Source organism: Syngnathus acus, chromosome 1 (genome assembly GCF_901709675.1).
Source record: "Syngnathus acus chromosome 1, fSynAcu1.2, whole genome shotgun sequence".
Taxonomy (NCBI): Eukaryota; Metazoa; Chordata; class Actinopteri; order Syngnathiformes; family Syngnathidae; genus Syngnathus; species Syngnathus acus.
The window spans coordinates 9892448-9912219 of NC_051087.1; the positions used below are offsets into that span (position 1 = coordinate 9892448).

General features: G+C 43.6%; 1 protein-coding gene across 1 annotated transcript; it reads left to right on the top strand.

The window, feature by feature from the left end:
• Positions 1-297: 297 nt before the first annotated feature.
• rnf38 (ring finger protein 38) lies at positions 298-18221 on the top strand. Its single transcript, XM_037252794.1, has 13 exons — positions 298-414; positions 1180-1837; positions 9889-9947; positions 13921-14123; positions 14982-15372; positions 15455-15616; positions 15765-15935; positions 16025-16204; positions 16300-16409; positions 16490-16574; positions 16690-16811; positions 16942-17041; positions 17272-18221. Exons 2-13 carry the CDS (start codon positions 1240-1242, stop codon positions 17332-17334), a joined length of 2244 nt encoding a protein of 747 aa, XP_037108689.1. The 5' UTR covers positions 298-414; positions 1180-1239; the 3' UTR covers positions 17335-18221.
• Positions 18222-19772: the final 1551 nt, after the last annotated feature.

Below are 19772 nucleotides of genomic sequence, written 5' to 3' on the forward strand. Positions count from 1 at the left end.
GTAGGCTTGGTATTTGTAAATAAATAATTTAAAGCCCCTTTTAGCCTGCCTCTTTGCCGTCCAGCTTCTGATTTAACAGACACTGTTAATCGAACGTAGATAGAAGTGCTCTTTTATTTGATCTTATACGTTTGTTATTTCGAATATGAGATAATATGACCACTTATTATACCCACTGGAGTTGTATGTCTATGTTATTTCACGATCTGAGAACATTTATCAGGATATTTGGCGTGAGTAATGGACGGATCGGCAATCTATTGCTCTGGTCTGTTACAATCCGACCAGCGTTGACGGTCTGTCACATTTCACGCTGACACCAAGCGAACACTCGGAGCTCAGACACACATACACACACGCTGTAATATCGACAGATTGAAGTCAGGAGTACGACTCCACGAGATCACGTTGCAGGTTGGTAGTCGGAAAAACTCGGGAAGATTACAGAAAAGACGACAGACCATAAATACCCTTCGTTATTTCTTTGTAATTTCAGGCTGGCGACTTTTTGATTGCCCTCTTTTATGTCTTTACCTCTGTCAAGCAAAGAAATGTGACCAGCGATTGTGGCTGGCTCGACTAACTCTAAAGTTTTCCTCCTTTTTTCTCCTTTTCGCTCATAACCACGCAGTTTAAAGGTATTTTAGGCGTGGGTGGCAAGCAACTGGATCCCCCCCCTTCATCGTGTTGGTCGCTGTAGGAGGAGGGGTTGCGATATCTTTTCAAGCTAGCGAACGGCACTACGTAGACCCGCGTAACAAGTTTAATTTGTTGCTAAAGTGATCAAACTTGTCATAAAGTCAGTTCGGGAATCAATTAGGACGAGAAAGCGAATGTTATATGGAATATATTTAGAAGGCAGTGTGTTAAGCGCGCCTAACGTTAGCCAACTCCCAACAAGATCACAACCTGGGAGCTAGCGAGCCACATCACTCTATCACATGTTTGTTTAAAAGTTGTTCAGTGAGTATTTTCACGTATGCGGGAGGATGGATGATAGTCTTAGTCGTCTTTTAACCCACTTCGATTTAAGACAGAGTGAGTGAGCGACGTTTTTTTACTTGATCACACCAACCATATCCTAAAGCTGTAGGTAAAGAATTAAATGGTCTTTTGACAGTCGCAATGTGATGTTAACTGTGGTTCTTTTTCTGTTAACTGTGTCTCAACTCCGACAAGCATCCTATCTAAGTGCAAACCAGTCGAAAAGAGGAAGCCGAGGAAATCCCCCAAAAGGAAATGCCAATCGCAGCCACTGGCCAGCCGACGACTCAAGAGCCCAGAGTGTGCCCCCGGCTGCCTTCCACCCCTGAACCGGTCCCTAAAGGGGCTGATTTATTTGAAGAGGCGGGGGCGGCGGAGTCGGCGGAGCGAACAGAGTACGGGGGCGCGGAGGGGGCCAGAGGCGTCGGGGGGTATAGTTACAGCCACAGCGGCAGTCGGAGCTTACAGCCCGCATTCACCGACAGCTCTCCGCCGCAGTCTCCAGCCGCGTCCTCCTCGTTTCTCTTCCACCCCTTCCACGGCCACCAAATGGCAATGGAGCCCCCCAGGACCCGATCGCGTTCCCGGTCTGGATATTACCAGCAGTATAATGGTGGGAATGGCATTACTGGCAGCGGAGTGATAGGAACGAACCAGCAGAATCATCATCATCATCAGCAGCAGCAGCAGCAGCAACAACAGCAGCAGCAGCAGCACAGTGCCGGTGGTTGCACTCCCCTTGGGGCTCACAGCAGCCAAGCAGAGATCCAGCAGCGAGCTCTGGGAAGTAACGCCTCCCCTGGCATCCAGAGGCTTCCCCCTGTTCTTGGAGCTCTCCGCATCCCAACTGAAGGTACACTGTTGTGTATGTGTTTATGACTATATAGAATATATACAAAGATAAATAGTTTGTGAAACATTACCATATTGTTAAGTCAGGATTTACTTTTGTGGTGGGGTGTCAAGCTGTTCTCGCAAATCATTGTGAAAAACGTGGACTTGCATCTTTGTTATTACGTCCATACAATTGCACCGGCATTTCATTGTTCATTAATTGTACAGAATCTTTTTTTTTACTACATGTAAAAAATCATGGTCATTAGTGGTAACCAAGAACAATAGATCTACACACGTCCATTTATTTTCTATGCCGATCATCCTTTTGAGTTAGTTGCAGGGACCTGAAGCCCATCTCAACTGACTTTGGGCAAAAGAGAGAGTGTACCCTGGATTGGTCACCTGTCAATCACCAGGACACATAGAGGCGAATGACCATTTGTTACTGAACACCCACTGCCAGCATGCAAGTTGGGCGACTTGTCTAGGGTTCCCCCGCCTCTCACTTTAATTCAAGTGAAATTGACTTCAGGTCATACATATAATGAGGATAAGCTGTATAGAAAATGGATGGCTAGTTCAGTTTATGTGGGTGGAGAAAAAAACCTTGCTTTATCAGGTCAAAAATAAATAAAATATGATTTTTGGAATGGAAAGAAAGAATCAATTTAGTACGAAACATGAAATTGACACACTTGAATTGCTTTAGTGGTCCACAAAAAATGGTGCAGTCGGCCGGATATGGGCCCTGGGCCTTGATTTAGACTCATGTGGTTTAGTGGGATTATTTGCCTTTTTTTTTTTTTTTTTTTTTAAATTCAATCTGTAGACTAACATGGCAAAATGGGCATACTGTAATAGAATTGAAATAGCATGGATTTGTGTTTTGCAACAGTGCTGCAGTGTCGATGTCTGGCTACTGTTGGCAACACAGAAGGCAATTGAACTACAGCAGTCTGTACAATGTGAACTCTAGTAGCCTAAAGCCTGTGCGAACGTGCTTGCATTACATTGCTTCAAGCAAAGTCGTTTGGAGGCAGTCACAGAAAAATTAAATAGCAAGCCCTTTAAAGATGTGATTTTTAGTTAATCCATTTTGATCCCACCGGGACAGTTTGTGAAAGACAACATTTTAGTACTTGCAATTTGTTGTACCAAAATTTATGTAGCGTATAATTCAGCATCCTGTCTTTCTTTTAATTAGCAAAATAATCAGACAATAAATACTCAACGAATGCACTTTTGTTCAATCCGACCAAATCATAAAATCTAATGTCGTATTGCTTTCAAGAGATTGTTCATGGCTTTTCACAATCAACACCCAGCTGTCCTAGGTGGTCATGCTGTGCGTCACTCATACTGTAGTTATTAGATTTGTACGACTTGGCTGCAATGTAAAACGTAGCAAGTGTGTACTTCTTTTTGAGTAGCCCACATGCTGTGTCGAGAGAGATTCACATTCAGCGACACAGAGGAAACATTCTTCGCTCAGATTCTGGATAATGCCTGGTTACTTTATCTTAAAAGCATATATTAGGAAATATATTTGATGGTTGTATGTGAAGTAAAGTACATTCTAGGCCAGTTACCTTTTCTTACGTTTGGATGCCAAATTGTACACGTGTGTACGTATGCGTAAAATAAAACCATGCCTCTGATGAGCTACATCAGCAACCATAATGTTGATCGGCTCAGTGAAATAAGACTTTGAAGCCCCGTATTTCATACGTGCACAGGGCGGCACAAATTGCTTTTGACAACCACTTAAAGATTTTGGCACTCCCTGTCGAGATGTAACCATTGTATTAACTTTCTTTTGCTGCACTGAGAAGTTTCTCAGTTCCTTGTCTAATGCAAGTGTGGGTCGTGGGTCTGCTAATCGATACTCCTGCTGCTTTCCATTTTGTGCGATTCTACAAAGTGCATTTTGAATGTTTTTTTTAGTGAAAGGTTTTGGGTTGAAAATCAATGAATGTTAGTGGGCGTCAGATATACAGTAGCCCATGTAGATTTTGGCTATTCGGAAGCCAGCCTGGTCCTTATCCCCTGTGAATAGTGGGGTCCATTTTACTATATGCATAAGTCACACGTCCAGTTTAAGACTCCTATACGGCAACATCCCACTTAATTCTGTCATGTAGGAGTCATAAATACACACATTAAATTATTCTTTAAAAGAATTTTGAAAAGGTTCTAATCCAAGTACTTTTTTCTATATAGCACATTGTTACCAAAAATGTGTATTTGTCAAATAAATCAATTAATTGTACACTTTACTATATTGATCACCCATCACAATGAAACTTAATATAACAACCTAAAAGAAAAAGCAACTCTTTTTTTTTGGGGGGGGGTGGGGGTGATTCCCAGCAATCTCTCTGCTGCCCAACGAGCTTCAGAGAGGGATTGAGCAGCCTGAACCATCTCACGGTCTCCGGTTTTATTCATTTATTCGTTCATTGTTTTATTTTAGACATGGGTATAACTCCATGGAGACACTGTGCAACCTCAGACGCCAGAGCGAACTGATCATCGGGTGTGTTTTGGTGGCTTAAAACCCGGAAATGTATTTATAGCATATGTGAAAGCTTATGTTGACGTAGCCAGCCACCAAGAAATGTGCAAAAGTCTGGTTCCGAAATGCTTAGGAGTCTCTCCGTAAATAAATTCATGTAGTTTCTTCTTCAACTCCTGTACTGAGATTGAGGAGCTGATGCAGTTTTAGATGCTGTGTGTTTTTGCCGTCAGCCATTTTTGCCGAGCTGAGTGGGCATGTAGTAACAACAAAGTGTGCATGTACTTGAATAATGAGCCAAAACCTTCATCACCACAGCACCAAATTTAGTTCCCCTCATTTCTGCATGTGTTTGCTTTTCAACGGCTGTTGTCAAACATGTCACAGACTAGTTTTTATTATACGTAAAATGGTGGCAAAAAAATATCTTATGATGGAAGAGGACCTTAAAGTGAACAAAGCCAAAATAAAACGAATCATCCTTCAAACAGGCCTGATAAACCATGCAGAATAATCAACAGACAAATTCCTCTTCGCTGTTCATTGTAATGCTTGACATTAGCATTCTGCTATTAGCAAATATTCAAAGGCTTGCAAAGCATACATCTCTTTCATGACACAAATTCTTATGAAAGATTCATCTGTTTCTTTTTGGTTAAAAGACATTTTAGCGTATTGAACAGTCTCTTACGGCATTGTGGCAGCTGGCCGGCTGTCTCTCTTTATTTCAGCCGCTCCCCACTCCCAAAATGAACCGCGCTTGAGAGGGAAGTTGACATTTCAAGTCCATTCACCTGCATGAGCCATGGAACCTAGTGTTATCCTGTACAGTACTGTACTTCCAGTTTGTCCCTCTCTTCTCCAGTGATTTCAAATTTCTTGGGCTGAAATTTCTCTGACTGTATTGTGGAAGTATCAGCCATAATGGCTTCTTTATCCTTTTTGATATTGTCATATTAACAGTTAATTCGTTAATTCGTCTGTGCAGGCAATGTGTGTTCAGTTCCCCCTCAGTGACACTGTTTGGTTGTCTGTCTCTGTTTGTGCCCTACGACTGACTGGCAACCAGTTTAAGGTATTATTGAAATATTTATTTGATAGATTGGGTTTTCTTGTATCCACACACATTGTTTGGGTGTGTGTGAATAGGAGCCGTCTTCTCTTCCTAACAGTTTTGGCCATCAACACTCTTTTGAGCTGTCACCACTTCCTATTGTGAGACCCTCTTGTTACTTGATCACACAAAACCGAAGAGCCAAGTGTGTCTGACGCGAGAGTGCTTAGGTGTTTATAGCTCCTGAAGATGGAGAGACGGCTCGCTTGAAATTGCATGCGAACATTTCAGTCAATCGGAGTTTTTATTTTGGACAATAATATTTAGATCAGTGTTGAGTCAAGGTTACCCATTTTACATTAGAAGCACCTCATGAATAACCAGCAAAGAAAAATATGTATTTTAATGACATTCAGAAATAATTCTGGAATACAACCAACCCTGTGTCCTAATCAACACTTGTATGCTGTGGTTATTTGCTAGAAAGCTGAGACAAAGTGCGGGAGGCTGTTGGATTGGTCCTACTGCATAAGAACCGATTTATTTTCCCCGAATTGGTCATCTGGTCTTATTCTGGCCCAGCATGTCTTTTCACTTTCACGTTCATCTCTTGGTTGCCTTTGGATCAAGCAACCCTTTCTGTGCCCCTCTGGTCTATTTTTGCTGGCCTTCTCGTGCACATTTGTCTAATGGAAAGATCGTTTTAATGGACTGCCCGGAGCAGCATGGGGACAGGCCCTTGTGCCACTCTCTACCTTTATTCCACCACTCACTGCCTGTCCTCTCCATCCTTCTGTCTGCTACAGAAGCGGAAACATGTACTACTCTGTTTTGTTCTTTCCTTTGTCTTGTCGCCCAGGCAACCCCCTCTGGTTTGGAAAAGTAAACCTCTTTAGCTTGGGTTGACCAAGAAGTCTGAGTTCCCGTCATCACTCCAAATAAAAAGCAAAGCACTCTGATGAGAGCATCACGGGGGAAGATACGAGACCTCAAATTAGCCCCGGGTCAAACGTATGGACTCTGATATGGTTTGGGAAAATAGCACTGTTAGATGGGTATTTTGAATAATTGTCATGCTCAACCATCGTATTTCCCTTCATCTTCAACTAGCAGATGCCTCATGACTATGTGCCAACATTTTCTTAAAAATGGTAAAAAAATGAGGTGCTTTTTCGGGGCTACACAGCCATTTTAGATCCAATTCACTTACAAAATGTGGAAAAAGGTATTAAATATTTTCCCTGCTTTGTGCAGAATCAATTAAGAGTTATGTTCACTGCAAGAGGAAATCATAGACTTCCTTATGGGTGTGTTTTCCCGGTATGCCTGTGCTAGGTGTGTGTTTGTGTGCATCCACAGTTTGCCTGTTGCGTGGTCGGCTTAAGCTGATAAGCGCTGACAGAAACGTACTTGCATAGGAAATTGCATAACAGCAGAAACTGTCCTGTCTGTGCACGTTAGTCAATAACCGGATGGAAGGTGAAGCAAGAGAAAGCCGATGGATGACATACCAAACAGACACGCCAGTCAAATAAAGTTAAGATCAACTAATGGAATTTAGTTGACACCGTCATTTACGGCGTAGACCGACGGGTAGTAAATGTAGATCACCTAGGCTTTTTCGGTTAGGTGAAATTTTTTCATATGTAATAAGCCACAAGCCCCAGCTGTCGCTGCTTCATCCAGGAAATGGGTTTGGTGGAGACATTTGACAGCGTAACGCCCTTTACCCAAGGGTAAACAAACAGAAAGCCTTTAGTTTATTTTCCATGAATAATTGTTATGAATTGGAGATGTAAGAAATCGGTGGGGTTAGTGAAACAAACAGTGAGCACTGGAAGAGGGGAGCGGCAGAAGGTGAGATTCACGGGCAGGTAAAGCCTGGGCAGATGTTACTTAGCCACCTATCGTGTGTGACAACTTGTTTCTTCTTCGCACCAAGGTGTGAAGTTTGCCTTGACGTGTGTTCAGGAGGTAGGGTGATGTGTGTCGGGATTGACTTGCGCTTGTCACGTGCTCACTCAAAATGTCCTCTTTACATTTCATTAATTAGATATGTAAATGGAACTTTCTGTCCAATTTATGATTAAGGTGTGCAGCAGTGTTTATAAGACAATTATGAGGTACTGCTTCACAATCAAGTGACAACCGATGAAGGTGATGATTGTAGGATATTCCTTCCTCTCAATGAATTATTTTGTGCCGTTGTTTGACTTAAAATGGTCCAAATCCTGATTTCATCCTTTCTCCGAATCTTAGCTTGGCTGAGGTCTCTGCTCTAGTTGTCTTTGTACAAGAAACATTGTGATACAACTCTTTCGTTTCGTTGCGCATGTGTATCTAAGGATGTGGAGGGATATTGAGTGCATTTGACCACCAAATATCTGCTGCTTATCATTGACCTGAAAGAAAGTGGCCCGTTAGATGCTGAAAAGAGGTGGACACAGATGACGTGTTAGTGCAAAGCATAGATAGTGGATGCTGTGAAATGAAGCAGCAGGGGTGCATGGCACAGAGAGAGAGAGAGAGAGAGTCAGGATGGCAGATAGGGGAAGAAAGGGGAGGGTGATGAAGTGATGGGGGTGTCTAAGGGAAGAGCAGAGTGGGATGAAAAAGGGAGGAGAGGTGAAGGAAATGGATAGAAATAGCTGATGCACTCAGAGGCATACAGAAAATCAATAGCAGTCAAGAGGGGAAGCCACAACCCCCATCCAGTGCCCCTGCTCTCTTCTCTCACCTCGCTCCATCCTCTGTTTTTTTGAACTCCCTCAACTCTATCTCTCCCTCTTCTGACTTTTTCCTCCACCTTTGTCACTCTCACTGCATTTTCAACTTTGTCCTCTGCCTCTCTCCCTCCCGCCACATGATGCTCACGAGATTCACACTCGTAACATACAGTAAGTAGGTCGTACCTTCAGAGAAGTGATTGGATGATCTTTTTGAAAATATTGCTTATTTTTTCAGCTGTAAATCGCACCAGTCACTTGGTAGAAAGCTCAACAAGTTCTCTTGCCAGTGAGGCTCAACACGAGCCAAAGTGAATTTGTGCTGGGAGCTGGCAGGACTGAATCTGTTTTTCTGAATTGGAACACATTGCTATTTGTTGCTCTCCTTGAGCTCCTGCTTGAGAATAATGTAGACATAAGGTTGCAGCGTAAAAGGAGCTCAAGACCGCAGACGATGCACATGGAACATTTCATGTGTGATTTAAAATGTCATTTGATTCATTCCTTCTTTTCCCCTACTCTTCTACGCTCCCCTCAGCAGAGAAACTCAAGTGTGTTTGCTAGATGCAGTCTGGGTTCATCCAACAGAGGACATGATGTCATCTAGACGTTCCAAACCTGTTCTCTAACTTCTGTGCTCCCAAGGGTGACTGTGACTGAATGACTGGCCTCTGACTCAATTTACCGGACTCCGACAATGTGCAAGCGAGCGCCTATTCAGGAAGCGAGCAGGGCTTTTTGCCTATTGTGAGTGGTGAATGAGTGTTCTGCACATGCAGTCACTGAATCCCATGAATACTTCACCAGTCCGCTGTCCCGGGTCATCTAAATGAAAACACACTGTTTTTCTCGACGTTAATGTTAGCTTTACTTACCTCAACCTTTTCCATTCATTCAGCATTTTTGCTCTGGGGAGTGAGCGGAAAGGCTCGCTTAAGGAGTGAGGAATTTAGTGGTTCAAACGTGAGTCCGCCTACCCCTTTGTTGTCAATCATGGATTTTCTTCAAAGGGGAGCACTAGAGCCGAAAGAGTTCTGCAAACAAACTGCCATTAGGTGGAAAAAAAAACCCAATCTTTTAAAAGACATTTTGGGTATGTTTTTCCTTTTTACTTCAATGTTCTTATAGTAACGGTAGCTTTGTGTGGTGCACCCTTGGGAGTGCTTACCCTTGGACTGTATTCTAATGCCACCATCTGTGGTGAGAACGTCCCCAGCTAAACACGCGTTCATGACAAAGGCAAAACAAAAGCCAGACTGAATAAATAGATAAGACAATAAAAAGATGAAAGGATTGTAGGGGGAAAAAAACAAACGAGTAAAAGTCTTAGCCATGATGCAACTGGCGGTATCATCAGAAAGCTTCGCTAAGCCGGGATTACTTTGTTGATTTTGCATGCATGTGTGTGTGTGCTGATCCGAGACAAGACTGTACCATATGTGTTTTGGTCACTTTTGTGTGACACAAAGGTTTAATTTGCGCAAACAACAGTTTTTTTTCCTGTGACGTAAGAGTCAACAGAAATAACAGAAGGATTAAATGTTCAATTGTAGCTGAAGATAAACAAGAGAATGAATTTCCTGTAATGGCGTCATCGTGTTGAAATTTTATTTTTGATCTTCTGAATCATGACTGGTCCTATTTATTGATTCTTGTTGGCATATATATGGCATTCCACATGAATGTGTGAAATTAATTTTGTTACGGATGTTGTTGTTACAGATGCAGGTTTTGTTCCCACTGTGTTGAATTCTTCTTTTCACTTTTTATAGGAGCCTCAGATGTGGCTTACCATTGCCACCAAGAGCATGCATACAGGGAGAGGGACAAGGTAAGCTGCTTTTTTTTATTTGATATTCCTTACTAAAAGTTGATCAACAATGCTGTTTTGGCAGGCCGTTGCCAACTACAACTTTTGGAAATCAACTTTTGGTATCAAAGTGAATGCTTTTTTGAAAAGGCGGAATCCATATTACAACATTCTCTGTCTAGGATCGCCAGAGGCCATCTTTGATAACATTGTCACTAAGTATGAAACTTTTAAAAAGGCAAAGAAAACAAGTATCCACATTTTGCTAGATGGCTGTAAATGTATAGCAATTCTATGCTTCATAAGTCACACATTGAATGTCTTTTCCTTCCTTTGACTCATGTTGCTCTGTAAGCACATGGTCAGATTTATTTACATTTCAAGGGATATTGATTGCATTTCATAAAAAAAAATACTGCAACATAGTAAAAATAGTCAAATGTGCGTAATTAAAGCAGGCCAATTGGTTGCAAAGCAGTGGAGGAGAGAAGAGGGGGGTAGGATGCTGAGGAAGGTGTTGCAAAGAGCTTGCATGGAGGGGAGGGAGGGTGGCCGCATGAGGCCAAAAGCAGGGAGGGGGCTTTGCTAATGATTTCACTTCCAGCTGTGGGGCTTGCTTGGAGTGAGAGAGGGGAAGGAAAAGAGAAACAGTGGCAGATGAAACAAAATGAGCTTTCAAATCTCGTTAATAGAAAGAGAATAAGTGGGGGAGGGAGGAATAGGTGTTTGTGGAAGCATGCATGCAAATAATAATGATTCTGTGCAAGCAAATAACCTTCTTTGCTCTCCGTTTGCTCCGCACCCACAATTTTAGACTGACAAACTTCAACTTGGTCCTTGTTCTTTTTCTAAGGTGTGTCTCAGCCTTCCATCTAATTTGGATGCCGGCATTGACAGCGAGGTCTGAACAGCTGCCTGCTGCAGTTAGTCCATGTATGCAAGTGTGGACATAGCCAAGCAGAGCATGGCAGGGTGTGTCTGTTCTTAGGCTTCGGGATATCTTTGCTGCCTCATGTTTGCTCTCAACTAAATGTGCACAGAGCAAAAAAAAAGCAACAAGGGAGTGTGTTTGTGGTCCTCACATTGCAGAATGTGCTGTATTATCACCCTCAGTGCAGATCACAGTGTTTCTAAGCTGTGCTGGAAGGGACTGCGTTTGTTCATCTTCTGTCAGCAGACTTGTCCCCCCCCCCCCCCCCTTTACGTAGACCGTGGCATTTTTAGGTTTAGAAACATGTCTGGACGAGAGGTGTGTGTTCTGAGAGAGCATTCTGGTCCAACATAAGTCCTTGTAAAGCCATATTGCTGGAGGACTCACAAACACACACATTCTCTCTTTGTCTGACAAGACCTCACTCCCCATAACGTTGGTAGGCGAGCCCATCAAAGTTTCATACTAATGGGCAATGCGTGTGTGTGCGTGCGTGCGATCGCGCGTGCGTTTGTGTGTGAGAGTGACACACAGCCATGTTATCTAAAAAAAACCTTGTCATGTTCCCTCAAATTTCAGGCCGGGTCTTGGATAGGAGAGGCATGCGTTGCAAAAGGGGAAAGCGCAAGGATAAGGGGAGACTATAGAGGAATTAAGCTTATCTGGTGTTGAGAGTGCTGGTGCGAGGGATGGGGGTGGTCGAGGAGGGTTTGGTAGCATCTGTGGAAGGAGGGGTGCTTGTCATCCTCGGGATGGAAGAGGCTTGCTCGAATATGAAAATGGGCATAGTGGTTGTCCCAAGGGTTTTGGGGTTGGGGTGAGCTTAGAATGGAGGATGCAGAGTGTGGGGGTCAGAAGAGAGGGGGTGGTAAAAGAGGCACAGGAAGGTGATTCCAGTGTGGGGGTGGAATGCAGGGGCCTGCCTCGAAGAAGTACAATAAATTAAGTAATATTGTACAATACATGTTTGGTAGCATTTAAAGCAATTTTTTTGTTTGTTCTTTTTCTCACAAGAATGCTACATATGTACACCACAAAACGTAATCTGATAAAACAATGACAAACACTCAGTTGCTCATAAGACATGAAGTATAAGTAGCACATGACTTGTTGGGTCCAAATTTAGGCCACTGCTGTATTGCATGAAAATGATTTACAAAAAAAGGAAATGTAAACAGTGCACTAAAACTATTACCTAAAAAATCTTCTTTTCCTTGCACCATTGAAGATGCTACCCGAGGTATGATGCTACCCACCACACACATACGCATGCGCACACACACACGCACACACACAAAGTAGCACCGACAACTGTCAGGCCCTCCGCTCCAATGCTACACACTGTGCTTAAAAACAAAACAAAAACAAACCCTTCCTGACTTTCACCTGCTGTCATAAAACGTTTGGGCTGTTGTTGACGAATGGTTATTTTGGGCGATGGGTTGTAGTTGTAAAGACTGTCTAATGTATGTAGGCCAACATCATTATGTGGTGAAAGACTACATGTCATGTTTTGTATTTCAAAGATCTCATCTGATTGATTGAACCAGTGGTATTGTGCTAAGAACATTCTGATGCTAAGTTTATGAAGTTATTTTAGTTACATAAAGTACTGAAAGGCTGCATTCATTCATTCATTTGAAGTTGCCGCACACAGCACAACTTTTGGCTGACTCTACAATGTGGTGTCTTTGAGTCTTGAGTGAAAATTCAGGCTTGTTACAACAGCGCAGTGGGCCTCAAGCAGCTACAGTAGGTATTGTTCTTTATAGGCTGTAGAACACAAACAGTGGCGGCTCTCCATATGTGCCTGTGTATGTCTGGAGGCATTTCCATAAGTGTGTGTGTGTGTGTGTGTGTGTGTGTATATGTGTGTGTGTGTGTGTGTGTGTGTGTGTGTGTGTGTGTGTGTGTGTGTGTGTGTCTACGTGTGCGTGCGTTCATGTTTTATGTGTGTTTCTCTCTGCAGCCTGCTTTCCAGCTGTTTCCTTTTAGCTATTGCACTGCGCTCAAGGTTGCTGAGCTGTGTGTGTGCACGTGTTAAAAGTCACAGCCGCTGAGTCATTTTTTTTTTTTTTTTTTTTATCAGACGTTACCAATGTGTCCTTCACATGAAGAAGGTAACGAGGGGCAAGGAGCAAGGGGGGAATAGGTTTCGTTAAAGTTGCTGGCCCAAATTTTTCCTGCTACTCTAGGTGGTCAAACCCTGATGCACTCAAGGTTGAGTGGAAATTCTCAAGTTGAGTATAATCTGGTTTCAGATGCTGTTCTAATTCGTTTTAAACGGCGAATGATGTTGAGTTGCCACTCATTTGTATTCGAAACTGGCACATAAGTGTAAATAAATAACTACAATTCTTAAAGAAGCTACGTCATGCTATTCTCAACTTAATCGGTTGCGTGACATTAGAGTTAATATTTTCCTATTCTCAAGCCCCCAAATTCTGAATGGTAGAACAACACTGGTGGCAAAGAGTAAAATGATTCTACTCCATGCGGTCTAGCACATGGACTGGAAGATGACTGGGTGCTGACACACGTGCTTATGAGCTGAGTGAGAGTCATTGCCTTACAGTAAGTGATGTGACTCACAGATGACTTGACAGCACCACCTACTGAGGATTTACACTTTATCCAAAACCTGGATGACTACTGTAGGTATGTGCTTGTGTCAGTTTTGTGTCGCAATCTTTTGGTTGATGCTGTGAGAAAGTCGAGCCAGTCAGTTGAGGGTGTGGATGAATGACTCCCTTATGGGCCCGTGCCGTGAGAGCGCGTCTTGCCTTTTTGCTCATTTCCTCACTGCGAGAGGAAGCGACTGTGAGCACTGGTGGTGCAATGAGCTCCCACTCTCACACACCAGCAGAGGTGTGCACATACAGGAAATGCCATGAGTCACAAAGGCGCTGAGTGTCCGAGCAGTTGTATGGATTGTTGGCCAGAAGGATGGAAGAGCACAGTGAAATTGATTTGATTGGAGCGCTATGGGTCACTAACCACAGCCCCCTTTCTCCCACCCTCCTCTTCCTTTCTCACTCTACTTTTCCACCCCTCCCACCACAGAGTGAGGAAAGCCCCAGTCCAAAGCGCCAGAGGCTGTCTAGTCATGCTGTCTTGGAACAGCTAACTTCTTCCGCACCACCGCCATCCACCCCTTCTCCCCCCATTCGCCCTTGGGAGCTGGGACCTCCAAGTAGGAGACCGGCTCACCCCCACGCACACTACCACCAAGAAAGATCCCTCACACCGGCTCGCCACAGACGCAGGTAGGCAGCTTTGAAGATTTTCACTGCGGCTGATTTCTTCATCTAAAATCGGTTCGTTACCAAGTTGAACCCTGCAAGTTTCACATGGGCATTCACCGAGCCCTCGTGATTCTTTCAAATTCAAACTTTAGTCGTGCACAAAACAAACATTACAACAGTGACCCCCCCCTTTACAATGGTAAACAAAGAAATAAGCAATTACACATCTTTTTTCATATCACAATGAACAAGGAAGTGTTTCTCATACAGGAAGAATAAATAATAAGGCCCGTAAAGGAGTGGTAAGAAGAAAAGCGAGCTCATCAATATTGTTCCAGGAAGTTTCTTTGGCACTTCCCACGGTTCATAATTAAGGGCTCTATATTGCTCAGACGATCATAGCAAATGAATTCAGAGACTTTTTATATAACCTCATGATTATAGCAAAAATATTGCCTTAAGTTACAAAATGCACCTTGGCAAATGTCAGTCATATGATTTTCGCAACAAATTCCTTTCTTTGTATGTCTAGCATCCTTAAAGAATTGTTTGCTAGGACAATGTAGTGATGGAGGGAGTGATATTTTGTTGACACGGAATTCGCTCCGGCCTCTTCTACTACTATTATTTCCGGCATATTTGGTCAATCTGCGAATGTCGAAGTGTTCCGATCAAAAGTGTGATGCATAAACGCTGCGTCCTAATCGAATCATTATATTTAGTGCATCTGATCATAATATTGTCCCCAACTTTGATCGGATTGAAGAACTTTTGTCTATGTCAACGTAGGCCCTGAAAGCTTGAGGTCCAGAACCACCATTTAAGATGTTGCCATTTGCTGCATGATCCCTAAATGTAATCAATTGATCCCCCTCCCAGCCCCCCTGTCAGGCGTCAGCGTGGCCGCCTCCTCAGACCGACTCGCCACTTGCCTCCCCATCACCACCCCTCGACACAAGGTCCCGGTCCCCACCCGTTGCTATCAGAGCTCCAGGATGAGAATTTCCAACGCAACCCACATTCCTCGACGCACCAAACGTACCCAACGCACACCTACAGTCACCCCCCTCCACATGGAAGTGGGGGTTCAGAGGATCCCCGAGCATTCCATCCTCCCACCTTGTCCCCCCGACTACTGCACCCAGCTGCGCATCACCACCACCACCATCATCACCATCAGCAGCAGCAGCAGCAACAGCAACAGCAGCAGCAGCAGCAGCATCACGCAACGTCACAGCAAGGGGCCATGGTCCTGGACTTGCATGAACAGGTATGCTTTAGATCCGCTTGTTTGTGTCTGTGCCCCCAGGCCACTGCGGGTGTCTTTTAACTGTTCTTTTGCTTCTGTCCAGCTTCAGCAGGGCAGCGTACCAGTCTCTTACACCATGACCCCTGTCGCACCTCACGGCCTCACAGCACCGCTGTGTAACGGTCAGCACCTTCCCCCCAGCTGCTCTTCGCAACAAGTTCCTGCCTGCAGTGTGGTATTCAGCACTGGACAACACTACCACCCGGTGAGAACGCAGTCTGTGGGTGGCCTGTTTCTTTAGGAGCTTTGCGAGCTCCAAATGAGAGATCGTTTTCTTGTTTGACATTGCCTCCTTGTGACAGGATGCGGTATGTCAGGATCACACACTGACCACGTTTTTTTTCCTTTTTCAGATGCTACAGGCTTGTTCAATGCAACATTTGCCAGTGCCCTATGCCTTTCCCTCTCTGCTGTCCAGCGACCCTCAGTTTCTTCTATCCCCTCCGCCTCATCTTGCTCATCACCCGCCGCACCTCCACGCGCACAGTCAGTTCTTGCCGTTCCAGACACAACAGCCACGATCGGTAATGAATCTACCTTGCTTGTTCTTAACTTTATTATTTGTGTCATTTTTCCATTGCTTTGTTAAGATCAATTGGATGCTTTTTCACAGCCCTTACAGAGGATTGAAAATGAGGTTGAACTTCTTGGAGAGCAACTCTCAGTCGGTGGTGGCTTTGGCTATGGCCATCACCATCACCATCACCACCAGCCTCCCTCCACCCTTCCGCCCTCCACACCACTCCAGTTTCTTTCACACCATGACCCCCTTTCACAAGAGCTCTTCACGGTGGTGAGTGCATGGATTTAGGACTTTTATGCTAGGATTAAAAATAGAATTAGGGTTTAATTAGTGACAATTCAATATATGGCTCTGATCTCCGACAGCCCTATCCACACTTTATGCCACGGCGATTCACCAGCCGGCGCTACCCAGCTCGTTCCCAGCAGGCTGTGCCTCCTTCAAGCTACCACCCGAGCTTCCTGCCTTACTTCCTGTAAGTGTTTTTAACCTCATCGCTTTTATTGGATCCATGCAGAAGAAGACGTCAGGGAAACCATTTCCTCTTTTAACCAGGTCCATGCTCCCAGTCCCACCAAATGTAGCTCCAGCCATTAGTCTTGAGCTTGATGTTGATGATGGAGAGGTGGAGAACTATGAGGTACTTTGACTATTCATGATCTTGGTGTTGCCAGCATCTCTGTGCTGCTGAACATGCAACTGTTACAGTTCCTTTTCTAAGCATTGTGCCCTCTTGTTGTATATGAAACTTCTAGGCCTTGCTGAATCTTGCAGAGCGTCTTGGAGAGGCCAAGCCCCGTGGCCTCACTAAGGCTGATATAGAACAGCTCCCATCGTACAGGTTCAACCCCAATAACCACCAGTCTGAGCAAACACTGTGAGTTTCTAAAAAAGTAGTGTAGGGTGGAAATATTTTACTACTTTGGGTTTGGGACAATGTCTGTTCTTTTTACTTATGATTACTTTTTTGGAATTACATGTTAAAAATGATTCAATTAATCTCCCAGGTGTGTGGTCTGCATGTGTGACTTTGAGTCCCGCCAGCTCTTGAGGGTTCTGCCCTGCAATCATGAGTTCCATGCCAAGTGTGTAGACAAGTGGCTTAAGGTGAGTAGATTTTAAAAAACAACTCAAAATAATAGACAGTGACTAATAATACTAATACTTTTGATGATGATGAACATGCTGGGATTTATTTGCAACTGAGCTAATATTCGTGCACTAGTTAGGTATTTGCTTTAGATGAAATTGATTTAGGAGCAGCGCATTTCTCATCTGTGCTCTGACCAGATGCAGTATAATACATGACCCTCATCTCTTGATTATTTTATGTCCAGGCCAATCGAACGTGTCCTATCTGTCGGGCTGATGCATCCGAGGTCCAGCGGGACTCTGAGTGACCCTCCCGATTTCTCTTTGGATGCACCAGGCAAATGTTGAACTTTTCTCCGGCCATCATGCACATAGACCAGTATTCCTTCACCGCACATCCAAAAGGACTATGACACTTTTCTGCATAGTGCTTCAAATTAGGGATAAGCCCCTCAACCTGCTCTGCCTTCTGTGCTGTCTTCACTCAAAATGGCCTTTGAAACGCGCACAGCACATATACATTGTATTCATAGAAAACAGAAGCGTCTGTATACAGTACTTGTAGTAACAGACTTTGCAGGAAGAATTGCAGTCCAAAGATTTTGTTCTTTCTGTTCTGGTGGAAAAAAAAAAAAGAAATCACCTTAAACAGCACCGGTGGTGGGCGCGTCAATCCGTCAATCGCCATGCCATTATTATATCCGACCAGGCCAATCTGTCCGAGGCGTAGGTGACAGCCAGCCTTTCAGTCCCACAGAACGCAATGACACTCTCCCATATTGTTTGTATTTCGATCATCACCACACTCTGTGTGTTTCTATTGGTTTTATTTTTTCTTTATTTGCAGGGATGAGAATTTTCCGCGGATTTCCGTGTTTTTTTTAGCCTCGGCGACTCGCGAGCATTCACCCAACCCCCGCGACAACATCTTTTGGCACAGCTCAAGGCAAAATTAGTTAAGCTGTGAGTACGGAAATCGGCTTGCCTCTGTAAACCTAACTCACTGGCAGCAGTGATGCAACAACATCCGCCTTATTTTCGGCAGCATTTTGCCGCTACTTTCGTTACATCTTTTCCACTTGTTAAGTTACGCGGAGAACTAAGTGTTTTTACACCGCCACAATGTAAATTTGCAATTGGGTTTTCATCACTTGTAGACGAGTTATTTAGTTAGATAGCTCTAGGGCCTACTCATCAAAGATTTTCGCCAGCATGAGGATCGTGCCAGGGAAATAAACAAGCCGAACGGGATCAAGAACTGCTTCAGTTGGGCATGGCACGAGAGCAGCGTCATTGTACAACTTGGAAGACAGTCCGTAACCACGTGCCTGACGGAACAGATCCGTAAAGTAGATATATCTCATCGGCCCCCCCAGACCCCTGGCTACTTTTCAGTGTTTTTTCACATTTGCCATTCTCATCCCTGTATTTGGCTATGTCTGCTTGCGCGGCGCCTGAGTAAGTACGTTCTCGGCGCCGATTGACTTTTGCCAACGAGGGACGGACTTAGCCCATGTGGGTCGGCCTGAAATAATGATGGCATGCTGACTCGCGGAGTGACGCACCCACCACTGAATGGCACAGACTGTCCTTGGTTTATTGCAATTGGTTATTACAATCGTTTAATTTTCATTTCTGTATGTGTATTTTAGCATTCCTCTGTGTGAGATCAGCCTGTATGGGATGGAAAAAATATATTTTACACTGTGATTTGACCTTCGAGAGACCGAGTTTTGGAACAGCAAATAATATACTTTATGCTATGTAAGCTTGCTTGTTTTGTCTCTGTTCCCCAGTAAGTGTGGAGTGTGCCACATTACAATCTCCCTTACTCCCAACACACCAGAGCTGCTCTCTGTAAGGTTTATGTCCTAATGCCACAGTGTAAATCGTATAAATCTTAGACACGGGAAAGGTTTTGTGGTGTAATTAACTATCACAATTGGGAATTGACTCAGTATGACAACCAAACATATGCTTTACAGAGAATGTACAATTTGCTGCAGACACGTCATCACACTGATATATTAAAACTAATTTTGGCTTCCCAAACTACTTTTATGTTTTTTTTTCTTTTAAATGTCATCCACCCTTTTTATCTTCGTTTGTCATATCCATAGAAAATCTTTTTTTTTGGGTCAAAGGGGACTGGATGTATTCATTGTGTCTTTGAATTGTGTTGTATTGTTTTCTGTGGCTTGGGTACACTAGTTACCTCAGTCCCACTATTTATGGCTTTCCAGACAATATTAAAACCATGAGCTATTGCATTTTGCCGAGTTTTTCCCATGCAAGTTCTTTATTTCACTATGACATACTATCATTTACATGGTGTCATAGTAGTTAAAATATGTATTATACCTGTAACCAAAATCATTTGAAGGCCTGTAATGTTGATGAAATTTTTAACAAACGTTTGTACATTTTGTATGAGAGTTATTACTAGTTATACTTTATAAAGTAGTGCAATTACTTCCTTAATTCCTTACCCTTTTGTATTGCAAAAGCTGATTCAAGAATAAATGTTTAACATTCTTCTCTTAATTTCTTCTGTCTTAGCTTTCATCCTTTTTGACTGCAGTTGTGTACCTCTTGGAGGAAGTGCCAAAAGGAACCGGATAAATACGGTCGTTAGAGGGCGCTGGCGCTATGCAGTTTGTGTTTCGGCACCGCAATAATAGTGTACCCATTAAAAACATTCACGATCAATGAGAAGTAAAATATATACCATAGGTGTCAAACTCAA

What these genes read in the sequence shown, in the direction of transcription:
- rnf38 (XM_037252794.1), top strand. Translation starts at nt 1,240, where the DNA reads ATGCCAATCGCAGCCACTGGCCAGCCGACGACTCAAGAGCCCAGAGTG. An exon ending in TCTCCGCATCCCAACTGAAG is followed by an intron (nt 1,838 to 9,888) that starts GTACACTGTTGT and finishes CACTTTTTATAG; the next exon opens with GAGCCTCAGATGTGGCTTAC. An exon ending in AGACACAACAGCCACGATCG is followed by an intron (nt 15,936 to 16,024) that starts GTAATGAATCTA and finishes GCTTTTTCACAG; the next exon opens with CCCTTACAGAGGATTGAAAA.